At 43.1% G+C, this 19,814-nt stretch overlaps 1 protein-coding gene across 1 annotated transcript in view; it reads right to left on the reverse strand.

Annotated features, from left to right (window-relative positions):
- The window catches only part of LOC106568183 (netrin receptor UNC5C), a 241,333-nt gene that overhangs the window by 109,785 nt on the left and 111,734 nt on the right, over positions 1 to 19,814 (reverse strand). The window contains 1 exon segment of the mRNA XM_014138292.3: positions 3,792 to 4,028. Within this exon segment, the coding sequence (XP_013993767.2) occupies positions 3,792 to 4,028 (237 nt within the window).

The following is a 19,814-nucleotide window of genomic DNA, read 5'->3' on the forward strand; positions in this document are numbered from 1 at the left end:
GCAGCGTGAGGAATTGACTCAGTGCAAAAAGACAACTAAAGCTTACTGCTAATTTTGTATTTTTTGTTACAAGCCGTGTTTCGTTAAAGCCTATTTATTTTTATTACAAACCGTGTTTCGTTAAAGCCTATTTATTTTTGTTACAAACCGTGTTTCGTTAAAGCCTATTTATTTTTGTTACAAGCCGTGTTTCGTTAAAGCCTATTTCTTTTTGTTACAAGCCGTGTTTCGTTAAAGCCTATTTATTTTTGTTACAAACCGTGTTTCGTTAAAGCCTATTTATTTTTGTTACAAGCCGTGTTTCGTTAAAGCCTGTGTAAAGTTCATTTGTTTCAATGTACCGGTAGGCACCTGCGGCTTATAGACATGTGCGGGTTATTTATGTTAAATTTTTTAATTTTTTTTATTCAGTGTTTATTCAAATTACCAAAAAAAAGATATATTCACAGCTATCTACAGTACAACCTCCTTGACTAGATCAACGCCAACAAATGTTGGAAGAGCAGCAACTTTTATTTTTTTATTATTAAATAATTGTTCCGCTTGTTTGTTTTTTTGTTGTATTTTGTGATTTTGTGATTTTGTGATTTCAGGTGCGCTTAATAGTCCGGAAATTACGGTAAGTGCCTTTGAACGGGGTATGGTATGGTATAGATGCCAGCTACACCAGTTTGAGTGTGTCAAGAACTGCAACGCTGCTTGGTTTTTCACACTCAATAGTTGCCCGTGTGTATCAAGAATGGTCCACCACCCAAAGGACATCCAACTTGACACAACTGTGGAAAGCATTGGAGTGGACATGGGCCAGCATCCTTGTGGAACAAGTTTGACACCTTGAACTGAGGCTGTTCTGAGGGGAAAAGGGTGTGCAACTCAATATTAGGAAGGTGTTCCTAATGTTTTGATCACTCAGTGTGTATAGTATCTGTGTGTGTGTGTTGCTCTGTTTGGAACATGTTGAAGTATGTTCCACCCTGATGTCTTGTTATTTAAAGACAGTATGCATGTGAGAGAGGGGGAATTGAGAGAGTCTGTGGGTGTAGGTGCACATATGTGATTATGTGTGTGTGTGTGTGTGTGTGTGTGTGTGTGTGTGTGTGTGTGTGTGTGTGTGTGTGTGTGTGTGTGTGTGTGTGTGTGTGTGTGTATTCCAGTGAGTGTAGCGATGTGTGTGTGTCTCTGAGCCCCGGGATTAAAGAGGGTAAATGCTGTGTGATTGCTACCTGTGGGCTACAGAAAGAAGTCAATTTCCCCCTTTGGCAGCTGAATACAGCCAATCAGGTGAATGGTGCTGTGTGTAATGTCTATGGTGCCCAGAGGAACAGGCTTTAGTCAGAAACAGCCTCAGCCCCTCCACTCTGGGATTCACCATTCAACCTCTACATGAGTGGGGGCTAAACACGCTACTCACCTGCACACATGCAAACATACTGTATGCACGTACATGCAAGCACACATGTTCACACACGAACATGCATATGAGGGTGGGTGAGGGTGGGGATGAGGGTGGGGGTGACGGTGGGGGTGGGGGTGAGGGTGGGGATGAGAGTTGGGGTGGGGGTGAGGGTGGGGATGAGAGTTGGGGTGGGGGTGAGGGTGGGGATGAGGGTGGGGATGGGGATGAGAGTTGGGGTGGGGGTGAGGTTGGGGATGGGGATGAGGGTGGGGATGAGGGTGAGGGTGTGGGTGGGGATGGGGATGAGGGTGGGGATGAGGGTGGGGATGGGGATGAGGGTGAGGGTGGGGATGGGGATGAGGGTGTGGGTGGGGGTGGGATGAGGGTGGGGGTGGGGATGAGGGTGAGGGGGTGGGTGGGGGTGGGGGTGGTGATGAGGGTGGGGGTGAGGGTGGGGGTGGGGATGAGGATGAGGGTGGGGGTGGGGGTGAGGGTGAGGGTGGGGGTGAGGGTGGGGGTGGGGATGAGGGTGGGGTGAGGGTGAGGGTGAGGGTGGGGTGGGGTGGGGGTGGGATGAGGGTGGGGATGAGTGTGTGGAGGACTTGCGTCAGACATAAGGGTTTAGCATCAAACATCATTCACTCACACTGATAATGACTGATGTAGAGAGAAACAGTAGGAGAGAAGAAGAGAGCGATAGATGAAAAGGGAATTGAGTAAGGAGATAAGGACACAGATAGAGAGAGAGAGAGAGAGAGAGAGAGAAGAAAAGGGAATCGAGTGAGACGATAAGGACAGAGAGAGATAAAGAGAGTAGTGTCTGAAGGAGGACAGCATGCCTCTGTCTGTGTTGTGTCTCAGTCTTAATGATGTCCAGATTCAACTTTTTCAGACAGAGCCTCTGCAGTGACAGACTAGTATTGGTGCAACCCTGTGTTAAAATATCTCTTTCAGTTTAACAAGACTGTCGCTATGCTACAAAAATCCCATTCTCATTAACTTCTTTGGGATAGGGGGCAGTATTTTCACATCCGGATGAAAACCATGCCCAAATTAAACTGCCTGTTACTCAGGCCCAGAAGCTAGGATATTCATATAATTGGTAGATTTGGATGGAAAACACTCTGCAGTTTCTGTTATACTCACAGAATGATGTCTGTGAGTATAACAGAATTTATTTGGCAGGTGAAACCCCGAGGACAAACCAACCAAGATTAGTTTTTTTTGTGGTCACTCTCTTTTCAATAGTTTTCTTTGGGAACCTAGATTTCTAAGGCAGTTGCTTGCAGTTCCTATCGCTTCCACTGGATGTCAACAGTCTTTAGAAATCGGTTTATGTTTTTCCTTTGTGTAATGAAGAAGTAAGACTGTCCAGAATGAGGCTCGAGGGAAGTGTACTGTTTGATAGAGGCGCATGACCAGAAAGCACGCTCCACATTGTTTTCCTCCGGTATTGAACGCTGTTTATGCAGTCTAAAATTTGATTGATTATTTACGTTAAAAAATACCTAAAGTTGTTTTAGGAAAGTTGTTTGAAATGTTTGGACAAAGATTATAGGTAACTAATGAGATATTTTGTAGTCATGTGGCGCGAGTTGGAACCGGTGTTTTTCTGGATCAAACGCGCCAAATAAATGGACATTTTGGATATATAACAACGGAATTAATCGAACAAAAGGACCATTTGTGATGGTTATGGGACAGACATATTGGAGTGCCAACAGAAGAAGATCTTCAAAGGTAAGGCATGCATTATATGTTATTTCTGACTTTTGTGTTGTGCCTGGCGGGTTGAATTCTGATTGTCTGTGTTTGTTTGATGGGGTGCTGTCTTCAGATAATAGCATGGTTTGCTTTCACCATAAAGCCTTTTTGAAATCAGGCACTGTGGTTGGACTAACAAGAAGTATATCTTTAAAATGGTGTATAATATTTGTATGTTTGAGGAATATTAATTATGAGATTTCTGTTGTTTGAATATGGCGCCCTGCAATATCACTGGCTGTTGTCGAGGTGCGTCCCACATATCCCAGAGAAGTTAACCGTGTGTATGTGTGTATGTGTCAGCGTGTGCGTGTGTATGTGTCAGCGTGTGTGTGTGTATGTGTCAGCGTGTGTGTTCTAGGGGTGTGGTAAAGGGCATAGTAAAGTTTTCACTGAATAATTCATCTACTTGATTTTCTGACAGAACTGGGTAGCTGAAGGGTGAGTCTGGGTTTGTATATGTGTGTCTGTTCGACCTCAACCATGTTGATCTCTTTTGTTCATGTTTAAAGGTTTGGTCCATGTTGATCTTTAAATGCACTCCTGGGTTGATAAAATGTTGTCCACAGGACACACCACAACCAGATACAGTGCACATGAGAAAAACATTCACGCTGGTAGTTTTACTGACCTGAGTTCTCGTCCACCCTCTCCTCTACGGTGTGTTCTTTCTGGTGGACCCACTCGCTGTTGCATTTGAAGTAGATCTGAGTGGCGGGCGTGGCCTTGCAGTATAGATTGACAGGTTTGTTCTTGACGATGTACGCCTCCTCGGGCTCCATCAGGAACACTGGGAGGGGCTCCGGGGGGTCCGAGGGGAAGGTCTCTGGCAGATCACCCAATCCCATGAAGTCGTCATCATCTCTCACTACAGAAAGAGACAGAGAGAGAGAGGAAGGAGAGAGAGAGGAAGGAGAGAGCGCAAGGGAGAGAGAGAGGAAGAAGGGAGAGAGGAAGGAGAGAGAGCGAGAGAGACAGAGAGAGGAAGGAGAGAGAGAGAGGAAGGAGAGAGAGCGGAGAGAGAGGAAGGAGAGAGAGAGAGGAAGGAGAGAGAGAGAAAGGAGAGAGAGGAAAGAGCGAGAGGAAGGAGAGAGAGGAAGGAGAGAGAGAGAGAGCGAGCGAAAGAGAAAGAGAGAGAGGAAGGAGAGAGAGAGAGAGAGAGAGCGAGAGAAAGAAAAAGAGAGAGAGAGGAAGGAGAGAGAGAGAAAGGAGAGAGAGAGAAAGGAGAAAGAGAGCGAGAGAAAGAGAGCGAGAGGAAGGAGAGAGAGAGAGATGAAGGAGAGAGAGAGAGATGAAGGAGAGAGAGAGAGAGAGAGAGAGAGAGAGAGAGAGAGAGAGAGAGAGAGAGAGAGAGAGAGAGAGAGAGAGAGAGAGAGAGAGAGAGAGAGAGAGAGGGGTGGAAATAAAACAAGAGGATAATGTGTTATTACCATCATCTTTGCATGGGATTATTGTATCCCACTTTGCACACAGTGCCATCCCTATATTTGATGGTCTGGAATGTTTAGACAGGTGTATTTTAGAGTCCAGGAAGGTTCTGGGATTCCTCCCAGGCAGACAGGATTTAAACACCAGTCTGGTTGGCCTAACCACATGCAGCTACTGCTGTCTACTGACTGGGAAGGAGGGAAGAGATAAGGAGGGAAGAAATAATGTGAGATGATGAGAACCAGAGTTCAGGGGTTGAGAGGGAGGAGGAGGCCAGGTGAAGCGTTCTCACACACAGGATATCTAACGACGACGACCCCAGGCTTTTGGCCCCGTTTAGTCCATTCCTGGGATAGTTCAGCTGCAGACAGATATACCCTTCCCTGTAATTACAGATCTCTTTCATCCGCTACTGTCTTAAATGACACATGAACACACGAACACACACACACACACACACACACACACACACACACACACACACACACACACACACACACACACACACACACACACACACACACACACACACACACACACACACACACACACACACACACACACACACACACACATACTCTTTGAAGAGAGAAAAATGAAGCCCATTCGACACTCCATTTGTCACCTCCAGAACTGTTCTATTCTTACCATCGAACCGGTGGACATCAATTATTCACCAGTCTACCCGAAAGAATCCAGTGTGTCAGAGAGACAGAGAGAAAAAGAGAGGGTGAAACAGAATGAGAGAAAGAAAGGACAGAGACAGAGAGAGAGAGGGTGAAGCAGAGAGAGAGAGAGCCAGAGAAAGAGAGAGAGTGAGAAAAAGGTAAAGAGAGAGATGGAGAGATATGGCACCACAGAGACAGAGAGGGATAGCATAAAGGTTTATCAGCACCATCAGTAATTCTTCCATGTCCCTCTCTCTCTCTCTCTCTCTCTCTCTCTCTCTCTCTCTCTCTCTGTGTCCAGACATACTGGAGCCTTGTTGTCTGCATCAGGCCTCCAGGTCTCCCAGACAGACGCTGCTGCTGTCTGAGCAGTAAATAGTGCCTGTGTGGGTATTTCTCTTTCCTCTCATGATCTCTAGCTAACGTTCTAATGTTATCTCCTCTCTCTCTGCCATAGATTGGAGCTGATCGCTCTGACAATAAAGGCTGGAGGTGCCCTCAATCATCCAAGCCCTCGATTAGAAAACAACCAGGTTAGCGTGTGTGTGCATGTGTGTGTGTGTGCGTGTGTGTGTGTGTGTGTGTGTGTGTGTGTGTGTGTGTGTGTGTGTGTGTGTGCACTGGACCATGTGTGCATGCATGTGTGTGTGTGTGTGTGCGGAGCAGTGTGTCTGCTATTCATCACCATGGGTGCTAAATCACTCCTCTCTATCCTCAGCTTCTGATATAGTGCTAATTGAGGAGTAGCAGTAAACTCTGAGTGACCTTTAACCCCTTAGCTGTGACCTCTCTTCCTCACAGGTGTGTGTGGATGGGTTGAGTGCTCAGTACTCACCACGAGTCACGACATGCAGGAGAGGAGAGCTGTGCTGGGTGTGGGTTGATGCACTTCCATTCTCTCTTAATGGCTTATAACTACACACACTTTCCTCCCCAAGGGCAATCTATAGAGACTATTCTCCACTATTACAATAGTCTATTGTATCAGAACTTTTGGAGGTAGCTTACAGTGCACCTTGGCTATGGCCCACTCTCCACCCAGGCCCAGGGACCCTGAACCAGAAACAGTGGAAAAAAGCCCAGGAACCTCATTAAAGAAAGTGTTAGCCTCCTTTCACCCTCTACTGCTTCTATCTCTCTCTCTCTTTCCTTCCCTCGCTCCCTCTCCCTCCCTCTGTGTCTGACCGTTGGGTTGGAGTTCAGAAACAAGCATGAAAGAATTCAGAACGTTTTTCCACACACACGCACACGCACACACACACACACACACACACACGCATGCACACACACGCATGCACACACAATACACTCTCGGATTCATCAATTTCCAGAGTGTAAGAAATCCTAAATACAAGGGAATGAATGCAGCCCCCCAGTGCAAAACAGGCCATAAATGGAAAAAGAAACCACATGATACTTGAAAGTCCCTGCCTCTTAAACAATCTGACTGGCCCTCGCACACTAGTCTATAGAATATAGAACAAGAACATCTCACAGAGTAACAGTGCTATCTCCATTTCTCTCTCCTTCCGTCTCTCTTTCCCTCTCTCAGTTTCTCAGTTCCTCCCTCTGCTCCAATGCACCAACAGCACACACTCCACTGCAGCATGAGGTTGGATTAATACTGTGAAATTGTGAAAATTATAATAATTCCCTTTTAGTGAAAGAGCTGTTTGAGAAGACATCCTGACATTTCAGCCTGTTTTGGTGGGATGGAGTTTTGGCCTTCCATGGTTACATCACCATGTGCTAAATTAGTTAATAGACCAATAAGAACGAGAGTTTCAAACCTCTCTGCCAATAATATCTCATTTTCAGTTTACCCCCCTAATCAAACCACTTTAAGACAGTCCTAGCAAAATTATTGCTTGAGAAATTTCTCTTTGCTAAGAAGCTTTTCTTGTTTGTTTTTGACCATTTTCACTGAAAACAATCACATGAAGGTACTTAATTGAGATTAAATCAGCTGACGATGTTGCCTGGCCTTGGTGCTTTGATGGTCATAGAGGCCCAGTGGGATGGACTTCTATCTGTTCTGCTATCCCAAAGTGATCTGAGAGCCAGACTGATGCCATGCCACACCTCCAGGTTACAGAGCTGACACTGAGGCGCCCACCCAACAGTCACACTGGACGTGTGAAACAGGAAACGCAACACAACAAAAAAACTGTAGCTAGACTTCCAACTCCAAACAACAGCTAGCTAATCGCCTGTAAGCATCATTTTGTCTGTATCTGACAGTTTTGTAAATGACTGCATAACTTATCGGCATACTTATTGGGTTCAAAATAATGATGCTGAGGAACTTCTTTTTTTTTGTTGGCTTGTTTAGACTCATAACTTTTCTGTAATAATCTATTTAATAAGCCATATAAGCCTAAACTGTTTTATATGCAATATACTGTCAAGCATTTCCTCGACTAGATTTCAATATGATATTTTTTAATTGCTTACATATTTTAGAGTGTTTACACTTTATTCAACTGCTATTTTGTTCCATAATTGGAGGTGTTTCCTGATTTGTATTGTGTGTCTTATTTTGGAATATTTCAAGACCCCAATTGAATATTACTTGATACATTAAGTTTAAACTAGTAAATCCCTCACAATTGAAAGTACACTGTAAGGAATACAACTAAATATCAAGTGTGTTTTGGAGGACAACGAATGGAATGTGTTACAGTTCATAACTTACCTGCCTATTACACAGTCCGTAGCAGAGGCATTATGATTAGATATTTGATATGAATCCCTCTCCAGAGTAAATACAAAACAAGCTCAGATTATTTCAATCTGAAGCACAGAGGAGGAAATAATTTGTTATGGAAGCCCCTGTAAATGTCAAATATGTTCATGGTGAGATGAAAGGCAGGACTCCCAGCCACCACCCTCCTACAGAGATGAGTGGCTACCATTGACAGTACAGGGACAAGCCGTGTGTGTGTGTGTGTGTGTGTGTGTGTGTGTGTGTGTGTGTGTGTGTGTGTGTGTGTGTGTGTGTGTGTGTGTGTGTGTGTGTGTGTGTGTGTGTGTGTGTGTGTGTGTGTGTGTGTGTGTGTGTGTGTGTGTGTGTGTGTGTGTGTCATGATGCAATCAGTTGATCAAGGACAGATGAGCCACATCACACTGTGACAGGCCCACATTAAACACAATCTGAGATTAAACAGTGAAAATCACCTAGTAAAATGCTACTTGAGTAAAATACTAAAAGTATTTGGATTTAAATATACTTAAGTACAAGTTTAAATCATTTTAAATTCCTTATATTAAGCAAAGCAGAAGGCCACATTTTCTATTTTTATTTTTTATTTTTACAGATAGCCAGATAGCCAACACTCAGACATAATTTACAAACGAAGCATGTGTTTAGTGAGTCTGCCAGATTGCAGTCAGTAGTGATGACCAGGGATGTTCTCTTGATAAGTGTGTGAATTTAACAATTTTCCTGTCCTGTTAAGCATTCAAAATGTAACGAGTACTTTTGGGTGTCAGGGAAAATGTAGGGTGTAAAAAGTACATACATTTCCTTAGGAATGTAGTGAAGTAAAAGTAAAAGTTGTCAAAAAAATAAATACTAAAGTAAAGTAAAAAACTATTTAAGTAGTATTTCAAGTATTTTTTACTTAAGTACTTTACACCACTGCCCGTCCGGTATACAGAGCATGTGTCCTGCAGGCCTTTATTTCAGAGAGATGAATAGCTCCTGTAAAAACCTAATGACCTGTCAATTAAGACAGGTTTCCCTATGCTGCTAGATGCTACTTTGTGTATCACGCAGACCTTCGGTGGCCTTTATTTCCTTTGAATGCAGCAGTGAAATGTCCCAGTGTCTATCTGTACAGTCGTGGCCAAAAGTTTTGAGAATGACGCAAATATTAATTTCCACAAAGTTTGTTGCTTCAGTGTCTTTAGATATTTTTGTCAGATGTTACTATGGAATACTGAAGTATAATTACAAACATTTCATAAGTGTCAAAGGCTTTTATTGACAATTACATGAAGTTGACGCAGAGTCAATATTTGCAGTGTTGACCTTTCTTTTTCAAGACCTCTGCAATTGCCCTGACATGCTGTCAATTAACTTCTGGGCCACATCCTGACTGATGGCAGCCCATTCTTGTATAATCAATGCTTGGAGTTTATCAGAATTTGTGGGTTTTTGTTTGTCCACCCGCCTCTTGAGGATTGACCACAAGTTCTCAATGGGATTAAGGTCTGGGGAGTTTCCTGGCCATGGACCCAAAATATCTATGTTTTGTTCCCCGAGCCACTTAGCTATCACTTTTGCCTTATGGCAAGGTGTTCCATCATGCTGGAAAAGGAATTGTTTGTCACCAAACTGTTCCTGGATGGTTGGGAGAAGTTCTCTCGGAGGATGTGTTGGTACCATTCTTTATTCATGGCTGTGTTCTTAGGCAAAATTGTGAGTGAGCCCACTCCCTTGGCTGAGAAGCAACCCCACACATGAATGGTCTCAGGATACTTTACTGTTGGCATGACACAGGACTGATGGTAGCGCTCACCTTGTCTTCTCCGGACAAGCTTTTTTCCGGATGCCCCAAACAATCGGAAAGGGGATTCATCAGAGAAAATGACTTTACCCCAGTCCTCAGCAGTCCAATCCCTGTACCTTTTGCAGAATATCAGTATGTCCCTGATGTTTTTCCTGGAGAGAAGTGGCTTTTTTGCTGCCCTTCTTGACACCAGGCCATCCTCCAAAAGTCTTCGCCTCACTGTGCGTGCAGATGAACTCACACCTGCCTGCTGCCATTCCTGAGCAAGCTCTGTACTGGTGGTGGCCCGATCCCGCAGCTGAATCAACTTTAGGAGACAGTCATGGCGCTTGCTGGACTTTCTTGGGCGCCCTGAAGCCTTCTTCACAACAATTGAACCACTCTCCTTGAAGTTCTTGATGATCCGATAAATGGTTGATTTAGGTGCAATCTTACTGGCAGCAATATCGTTGCCTGTGAAGCCCTTTTTGTGCAAAGCAATGATGACGGCACGTGTTTCCTTGCAGGTAACCATGATTGACAGAGGAAGAACAATGATTCCAAGCACCACCCTCCTTTTGAAGCTTCCAGTCTGTTATTCGAACTCAATCAGCATGACAGAGTAATCTCCAGCCTTGTCCTCATCAACACTCACACCTGTGTTAACGAGAGAATCACTGACATGATGTCAGCTGGTCCTTTTGTGGCAGGGCTGAAATGCAGTGGAAATGTTTTTTGGGGATTCAGTTAATTTGCATGGCAAAGAGGGGCTTTGCAATTAATTGCAATTCATCTGATCACTCTTCATAACATTCTGGAGTATATGCAAATTGCCATCATACAAACTGAGGCAGCAGACTTTGTGAAAATTAATATTTGTGTTATTCTCAAAACTTTTGGCCACGACTTACACTGTAAAAAAAAGACTCCGTCAAAATGACTTGTTTTATCTAGCCAAGTCAACTAAATTTGCTAAATCTGTTGAGTTGACAAAAAAAGTTAAGTTGAGTTGACTTCAGCTCACAAAAAAGTTAAAACGTATTAAATCAAATTGAGTTAGCAAAAGACGATGTGGGGAGTAATAGAAGCAGACTTCAGTGGGTCTCAGTCCCAACAGGACTACAGTACTGTAAATCAAGGGATTACTTTATGAAAGAAGAAGTGAACGGTGAATTTATGCAGACAGTATCCCGACATATACAGTGAATTCAAAATTGATAAAATATTTTTTTATTACCTGTTTACACGCAATACCCCATATTAGAATCACCTTGTAACGTGTGCGCTGGGAGCTGAGAAGCAAGTTCAGGGAGTGAATACATTTAATGAATGAACGAAACATAATACAAAACAAGAAACACGAACAACGCACAGACATGAAACTGAAACAGAAATAATGACGACTGGGGAAGGAACCAAAGGGAGTGACATATAAAGGGCAGGTAATCAAGGAGGTGATGGAATCCAGGTGAGTGTCATTATGCGCATGCTGACAGCTGTGTGCCATAACTAGCAGCCTGGTGACCTAGAGGCTGGAGAGGGAGCACACGTGACACACCTTTGGCAGCAATTACAGCTGTGAGTCTGGATTGTACAATATTTGCACATTATTCTTTTTAAAATTCTTCAAGCTCTGTCAAGTTGGTTGTTGATCATTGTTAGACAGCCATTTTCAAGTCTTGCCATAGATTTTCAACCTGATTCAAGTCAAAACTGTAACTCGGCCACTCAGGAACATTCAATGTAGTCTTGGTGAGCAACTCCAGTGTATATTTGGCCTTGTGTTTTAGGTTATTGTCCTGCTGAAAGGTGAAATTGTCTTCCAGTGTCTGTTAAGAAGCAGACTGAACACATTTTTCCTGTGCTTAGCTGTAATCTGTTTCTTATTATCCTAAAAAAGTCCTTAGTCCTTGTCTATGACAAGCATACACATAACATGATGCAGTCACCACCATACTTGAAATATGAAGAGTGGTACTCAGTGATGTGTTGTGTTGGATTTTCCCCAAACATAACACTATGTATTCAGGACATAAAGTTAATTTATTTGCCCCATATTTTGCAGTTATTCTTTAGTGCCTTATTGCAAACAGGATGCATGTTTTGAAATATTTTGATTTTGAAGAGGCTTCCTTCTTTTCATTCTGTCATTTAGGTTAGTATTGTGGTCTAACTACAATGTTGTTGATCCATCTTGTTTTCTCCTATCACAGCCATTAATCTCTGCAACTATTTTAAAGTCACCATTGGCCTCATGGCGAAATCCCTGAGCGGTTTCCTTCCTCTCCGACAACTGAGTTAGGAAGGACGCCTATATATTTGTATCGACTGGGTGTATTGATACACCATCCAACTTCACCATGCTCAAAGAGATATTCAATGTCTGCTTTTATTTTTACCAATAGGTGCCCTTTTTTGTGAGGTATTGGAAAACCTCCCTGATCTTTGTGGTAGAATCTGTGTTTGAAATGCACTGCTCGACTGAGAGACCTTACAGATAATTGTATGTGTGGGGTACAAAGATGAGGTAGTCATTCAAAAATAATGTTAAACACTATTATTGTACAAAGAGTGAGTCCATGCAACTTATTATGTGACTTATTTACGCTTGCCATAACAAAGGGGTTGAATACTTATTGACTCAAGACATTTCAGCTTTTAATTTTTAATTAATTTCACAAAATGTAATCTAAAAACATAATTCCACTTTGCCATTATGGGGTGACACAGTGACACAAAATCTGAAATTAATCATGTTTTTATTCAGGCTGAAACAAAATGTGGAAAAAGTCAAGGGGTGTGAATACTTTCTGAAGACACTGTAGAAGTAGTGTAAAGATCGTTGGTTTTTCTGTGGTAGATGTCCTCTGGGAAGTGACAGGTACGTCCTTTCAGGGCCATTATCAATGAGAGAAACAACAGTAAGAAACTTTGTATGCAGGATTCATTTCTGAGCTGTCTGAATATGACTCCATTATGCCTGTTTGAGACTACTGTATTGCTGAACTAAGTGTCCTTGAGAATGTTTATAATGTGTCTCTATTGGTCTGGGAATGTGTATTGTTTTCCTATGTGTCTTTCTGTGGTGTTGCCGTATGTTATATAGTTGCTCTGTATGTGTGATGACAGCTGGTGACTGCTCCTTTCTGACACCATAGTGGAAGATAAGCTCTATTCTATCTCTCCGCAACCAGATTTATTGTCCCCAGGAAGCCACTGTATCAACTGGGCTGCCGTTTCCCCTCCATGAGCGGAGAGTCAAGTGTGAACACGGATGAACGTGGGCATAAATCTTCTCTTCTCCTCTCCTTTTCCTTTCCTCCTCTATTCCCCACACACTCCTCTTCTCTTCACTTGGCTGATGCATTCTCTCCTCTCATCCCACCCCTTATTCTTATACTCCTACTGTCCTCCATTCCCTCCTCCTTTCTGTCTGACCGTTTCTCTCCCTTAAAGATAGAATCCACATTAGGGGAAACTGCACCACTGTTCGTCCCAGCGCCGTCGTTATTGTTTTTGTTTTGTTGACGAAACGAGGGAGGAGCCTCTGATGTCAGAGGGAAAAAACAGTGTTTGTTATTTGCAGTAACTTCTTTGTTGCTCTAATATCCCAAACGGACGTGGCAGTTTCACAATGAAGGATTCCAGCTTTAAGGACAATGGGCAATACGTGTAGTGAGCTGGGGAGAAGGACAAGGGGAATTTCCCCCCAAGGAATGTTCTACAGTAGGGAATGCTTTTAGGGAAATCCAGTAGGCCTATACTGTGATCTGTAAAGAACTTGAGTCCACCACCACTATAAGACCACGCTGTCACGCAAAGTGTCACAAGACTGTGAGCACTGTCAATCAGAGCCACCTATTATCACCGTGTTCCCAGCACATCTCCCCATTACATTGAGTGAACATAAATCAATGCTAAAGACTCCCTTCAATCAATACTGGCCTGTCTTGAATTAAGTAAAGACCAATACTAGACTGGTGGCTCAAATCTATATGGATGACTCTGTTCTCACAAACATTAAAACACTACCATAAACAACCCACACACGATGAATGCATATGCTCCCATGCACTCAGCTATCTACTTTAATTTATCGTCTTCTCCCCCTGTATACACTAATGTAGCCATACACTCAGAGAGAGAGATACAGAGAGAGAGAGAGAGCGTATTCCCCCCTCTCCCAACACGGACGAGGCTAGGAGCAGCAGATATTTATTGAGTAGCATTAGAGGCCCAGTGACCCCTCCCCTGTCCTGTGCTCTCTATTGACGAGTGCTAAACACACTCATATTTCATCCCCTGGGACCATGGGACCCAGGACTGAGAGAGACAGAGAGCTGGGGGGAGGGAGAGAGAGAGAGAGAGGAGGAGAGAGAGAGAGAGAGAGAGAAAGGGGGGGAGAAAGAAAGGGGGAGAGAGAGGAGAGAGAGAGAGAGAGAGAGAGAGACTGAGTTGAGTAAACCAAATGAATAATTCAGTCTGGTGCTTCAAGAGTAGTCCAATTCATGCATCTTATCTTAAACAGAGTAAGTGATGTAATTGCAAAAATGTATCTGCAAAAATTGATTTAGCCCACCTCAGCATGGCAGGGCGCGAGGCGGGAGAGCTGCGGCAGTAGTGGGATGGGAGAGTGGGCCTGGAGATAAGCGTATAAAATGTGCTAAATGAGAAATGGACATGCTTTCGATAAACTTCACGCTGTTTCTCACTCCTACCTTTTTCTTTCTTCTCTCCCTCTCTCTTTCTTTCTCTCCCTCCACATTCCTTTTTCTCTTTCCTCTCCCTCTCTCTATATGTTCTTTCCATTCCCTCTCACCTCTCTCTGAGTCTCTCTCAGATGAACAGGTTTTTCATTAGGAAGCCAGGACAGATCGCCTGGTGCTTTCAGATCAAGGACAGAAAATGCCCAGCACAAACAGCCAGTTGAAATGACTAATAACACCAATATGACCACCTCATTTCTGTCTAGTTCTTTATTTTACATACAGTACAGTTCCGTCTCTCTCTGTCTCTGTAATTATTGTTCTCTCTCTGCCCCCCCTTCTCTCTCTTTCTCTTTTTGTACATTGAGTGCATGATTTCAAGCCCCCTATATGAAGAGTTTTATTGCAAAACGCTATATATTTATTTTCAGAAACGTTGGTAAATTTGATTTTATTGTTTAAAGAAATTATGAAAGAGATTGGTGTGTTTTCTCACTATCTAATTATGGCATGAGGTTGTCAATGACAGACATGTATTTGCTTCAAATCTATCACTTGATGGTTTCATTTCAGAGAGACAAATACTCATGTTTTTTTGCAAAATGCAATATATGTGCCTCACTCTCAGAGAAATAAATAGTACTGCTATAGCTTTTACACAGTCAAATGTAACAAATAACTACATCGTATTCAAAGAAATGTACAAATTATACATTTGTGACATCAATATTTAAAAAATTTATTCAATACAGTAATATGCGGTCTGTATGTAAAACATCTACATTTGACATTTTAGTCAGTTAGCAGATTCTCTTATCCAGAGAGACTTACAGTGAGTGCATTCATCTTAAGATAACACATTTAAATATACAGGATACAAAAAATACATTCCAGCTAAACAACAGATATATAGCATTTTGCTATATAAAACACATTTTTATACACATCTAAAATCTATAAATGAAAAATCTGAGAACAGTAATATTTTACACACACAAATCAAGGAACCCATAGGGAACCATTTCTGATGAGAAAACACAAATGTGAAAAATGTGTGGATAATAAAGTCTTCATATAGACATTGACCCAGCCCTCCACCCTCCACCCACTCCAGCTCTCTGGCCTTTCTCTGGCAGTCGGCAGTCTTTGCATTCCAGAGCCATAGGACCTGGCCCTCATCCAACTGATCTCACGGTGCCAGAGGTGACAAGGCCACGGTGGTCAGATAATGACCCTAACCAGAAAAATAAAAGCAGCATAGGCAGTATATTTAGCTTAGTTTAGCCCTTATTGACTGTTGTTTAGCACAGGCCAGGGCAGGGTCTGAGAGACTGTGATGGCTGAAGAGATGGATGAGTGATCTCTTTAATACAGACAGGCAGACAGACAGACAGACAGAGAGAGAGAGATCGGCAGGTAGCCTAGCGGTTAGAATTTGTTCTTAACTGGCTTTCCTAGTTAAATAAAAGTTAAATAAAACATCAATAAAACACCAGTAACTGAAAGGTTACTAGTTTGAATCCCCGAGCTGTTGATAATGGCAGACCCTGGCTGTGACCCCACTCTAAAAGGGTTTGGATACGCAAAAACACATTTCCAAGTCACACGTGTATTAATACACACTTGAAATAGGACAAATATAAGCACCCACCATTATTATTATTATTACAGACAGACATACAGAGAGACAGAGACTGGCAGGAGGACACTGGAAGGCCGAGACACACAGAGCCACTCCCTCATTTCATTACTGGGCCCTTCCTCAGCCCTGCTGGGACCATATGCCACAGAGAAGAACACAGGGAGAAACAGGAAGACTGATTCTGAACTAGCACAGGTAGTTCCTATAAAATACAGTCCAATACACTTCCTCCCTATATGAAATACAGCAACAAAAAATATGCTGCATGTTAGAAAAGAGAGGGAATCTTTCTGAGGTTTAATTCTGCATTCTGAGGAAATTAATTCCCAGGGTGTCATGGAAACGGAGCGGGAATACAAAGGCTATGTGCATAAGCAAGAGGTGGCACAAAAAAACTCGCTCCAACCCTCGCTCACAACCCTTCTGCAAAACTCTATGTAGATAACGCTGGATTGATGCATTCATCTGATTTGTTACAAGGTCAGAATTATTCTGGTTTACGGGAAATATTGGAAATATGTTGTTCTTGACAGTTTTCAAAAAGTGAGATTGCATTTAATCGTGTTTATGCGTTCTTCTGGAATGGGTGGTTTTATACTGCTGATCATACATTTATACAAACATGTTTCCCTTCCTCTCATTTTCTTCCCTTTTTCTCACCATCCTCTTTCCTCTCTCTACTGCAGCTCCCTCTTTCCCCATCTATCTTTCTGCGCTGCATCACTCTCTCCTCTCCTTCCTTTGCTCTCTCCTGGATGAAAAGCCATTTTGGTGCTTGATTGGAGAATGATGCTGCTACTTAGAGAGTCGCTCCATCAGTGGTGAGGGAGGAGAGGAAGGGGGGAAAAGAGGGGGAAGAGAAAAGCTCAAGAGGAGTAGTGGCTCCCTGGGGCGCTGTAGTTGTGATGGGTGAGCTGTCAAACGCCCCATTGTCCAAATTACCCAGAAAGCACTGTGTCACCACCCGGGACTAATTTACGATGTGGCGCTGTGCGGCACAGCCATCAGTCTGAGAGAGAGAGAGTGGGAGGAGGAGGATGGATATTAGGAGGTACTGTGTAGAGCCCCAGGTGACGCCCCTCACTGACACTCTACAGGAGGGCAGCCAAAGCCAAATAATCTCACTCTACAGGTCTCCCTCTCAACGCCTAAAACAACACCTAGTGTGGTGTACACCATCTACAGTTCACAGCAGGTTAGGTTGCTCTCTGAATAATCTGCCACACTACAGAGTTAACCAGCCTCTCTGACACTGTCACTGCCTAAATGACATGGATGAGATTCTATCTCTGTCTTTGAATGGTAACATTCTCAAATAATGAACACCACATACACGTACAGTAACCACTAGGCTTACTGTTTTAGGACCCCTCCATTGTTGACAGATAGAGGGTCCAGGCCTTGACTAGTCCTTGGCCCTAATAATTGCTGTAGCCCCTGTACCGTCCAGACACTCTGCTGCCCCTGCTGCCCCCTCTTGTCACATGTCAAATCCCTCTGTGCCAAGGGGCGGACGGGGGCAGCACCCTACCCCGGCGTGGGCTGCCAAGCAAATCGGAGGCTGTCAGAGGAGACGAGTCACACTCTCTGACCCCTGGCTATGCCCAATGGCTGCAGGCGGACCACACAGCACTCTAATTGGCCCAGAGCAAGCAGGATGACCAAAACCGAGAGGTCTGAGGAACTGCTGCCAAAGCAGCAGCTACTCTTCCTGGGGTACAGCAAAATTAAGGCAGTTTATACAGTTTTAAAAACACTACAATACATTCACAGATTTGACAACACACTATGTGTCCTCAGGCCCCTACTCCACCACTACCACAAATCTACAATACTAAATCCATGTGTATGTATAGTGCGTATGTTATCGTGTGTGTGTGTGTGTGTGTGTGTGTGTGTGTGTGTGTGTGTGTGTGTGTGTGTGTGTGTGTGTGTGTGTGTGTGTGTGTGTGTGTGTGTGTGTGTGTGTGTGTGTGTGTGTGTGTGTGTGTGCATGTGTCAGTGCCAATGTTTGTGTTGCTTCACAGTCCCCGCAGTTCCATAAGGTGTTTTTTAATCTGTTTTTTTAAATCAAATTTTACTGCTTGCGTCAGTTACTTGATGTGGAATAGAGTTCCATGTAGTTATGGCTCTATGTAGTACTGTGTGCCTCCCATAGTCTGTTCTGGACTTGGGGACTGTGAAGAGACCTCTTGTGGCATGTCTTGTGGGGTATGCATGGGTGTCCGAGCTGTGTGCCAGTAGTTTAGACAGACAGCTTAGTGCATTCAACATGTCAACACCTCTCATAAATAAAAGTAGTGATGAAGTCAATCTCTCCTCCACTTTCAGCCAGGAGAGATTGACATGCACATTATTAATATTAGCTCTCTGTGTACATCCAAGGGCCAGCCGTGCTGCCCTGTTCTGAGCTAATTGCAATTTCCTAAGTCCTTTTTTGTGGCACCTGACCACCCGACTGAACAGTAGTCAAGGTGCGACAAAACTAGGGCCTGTAGGACCTGCCTTGTTGATAGTGTTGTTAAGAAGGCAGAGTATCGCTTTATTATAGACAGACTTCTCCCCATCTTAACTACTACTGCATCAATATGTTTTGAAAATGACAGTTTACAATCTAGGGTTACTCCAAGCAGTTTAGTCATCTAAAGTTGCTCAATTTCCACATTATTTATTACAAGATTTAGTTGAGGTTTAGGGTTTAGTGAGTGATTTGTTCCAAATACAATGCTTTTAGTTTTAGAAATATTTAGGGCTAACTTATTCCTTGCCACCCACTCAGAAACTAACTTCAGCTTTTTGTTGAGTGTTGCAGTCATTTCAGTCGCTGTAGTAGCTGACGTGTATAGTGTTGAGTCATCCGCATACATAGACACTCTGGCTTTACTCAAAGTCAGTGGCATGTCATTAGTAAAAATTGAAAAAAGCAAGGGCCCTAAACAGCTATCCTGGGGAATTCCTGATTCTAACTGCATTATATTTGAGAGGCTTCCATTAAAGAACACCCTCTGTGTTCTGTTAGACAAGTAACTCTTTATCCACATTATAGCAGGGGGTGTAAAGCCATAACACATACGTTTTTCCAGCAGCAGACTATGATCAATAATGTCAAAAGCTGCACTGAAGTCTAACAATCATTTTATCATCAATTTCTTTCAGCCAATCATCAGTCATTTGCGTAAGTGCTGTGCTTGTTGAGTGTCCTTTCCTATAAGCATGCTGAAATTCTGTTGTCAATTTGTTTACTGTGAATAGCATTGTATCTGGTCAAACACAATTTTTTCCATAAGTTTACTAAGGGTTGGTAACATGCTGATTGGCTATTTGAGCCAGTAAAGGGGGCTTTACTATTATTGGATAGCAAAATGACTTTAGCTTCCCTACAGGCCTGAGGGCACACACTCTCTAGTAGGCTTAAATTGAAGATGTGGCAAATAGGAGTGGAAATATCGTCTGCTATTATCCTCAGTAAATTTCCATCCAGACTGTCAGGCTCCGATGGCTTGTCATTGTTGATAGACAACAATCATTTTTTCATCTCTTCCACACTGACTTTACGGAATTCAAAAGTACAATTCTTGTCATTTACCAGTTATCCTCTTATGGCTAGGGGGCAGTATTTTCACGGCTGGATAAAAAACGTACCCGATTTAATCTGGTTACTAATCCTACCCAGTAACTAGAATATGCATATACTTATTATATATGGATAGCAAACAC

The sequence above is a fragment of the Salmo salar genome, chromosome 13, assembly GCF_965601325.2.
Source record: "Salmo salar chromosome 13, fSalSal1, whole genome shotgun sequence".
Classification (NCBI taxonomy): Eukaryota; Metazoa; Chordata; class Actinopteri; order Salmoniformes; family Salmonidae; genus Salmo; species Salmo salar.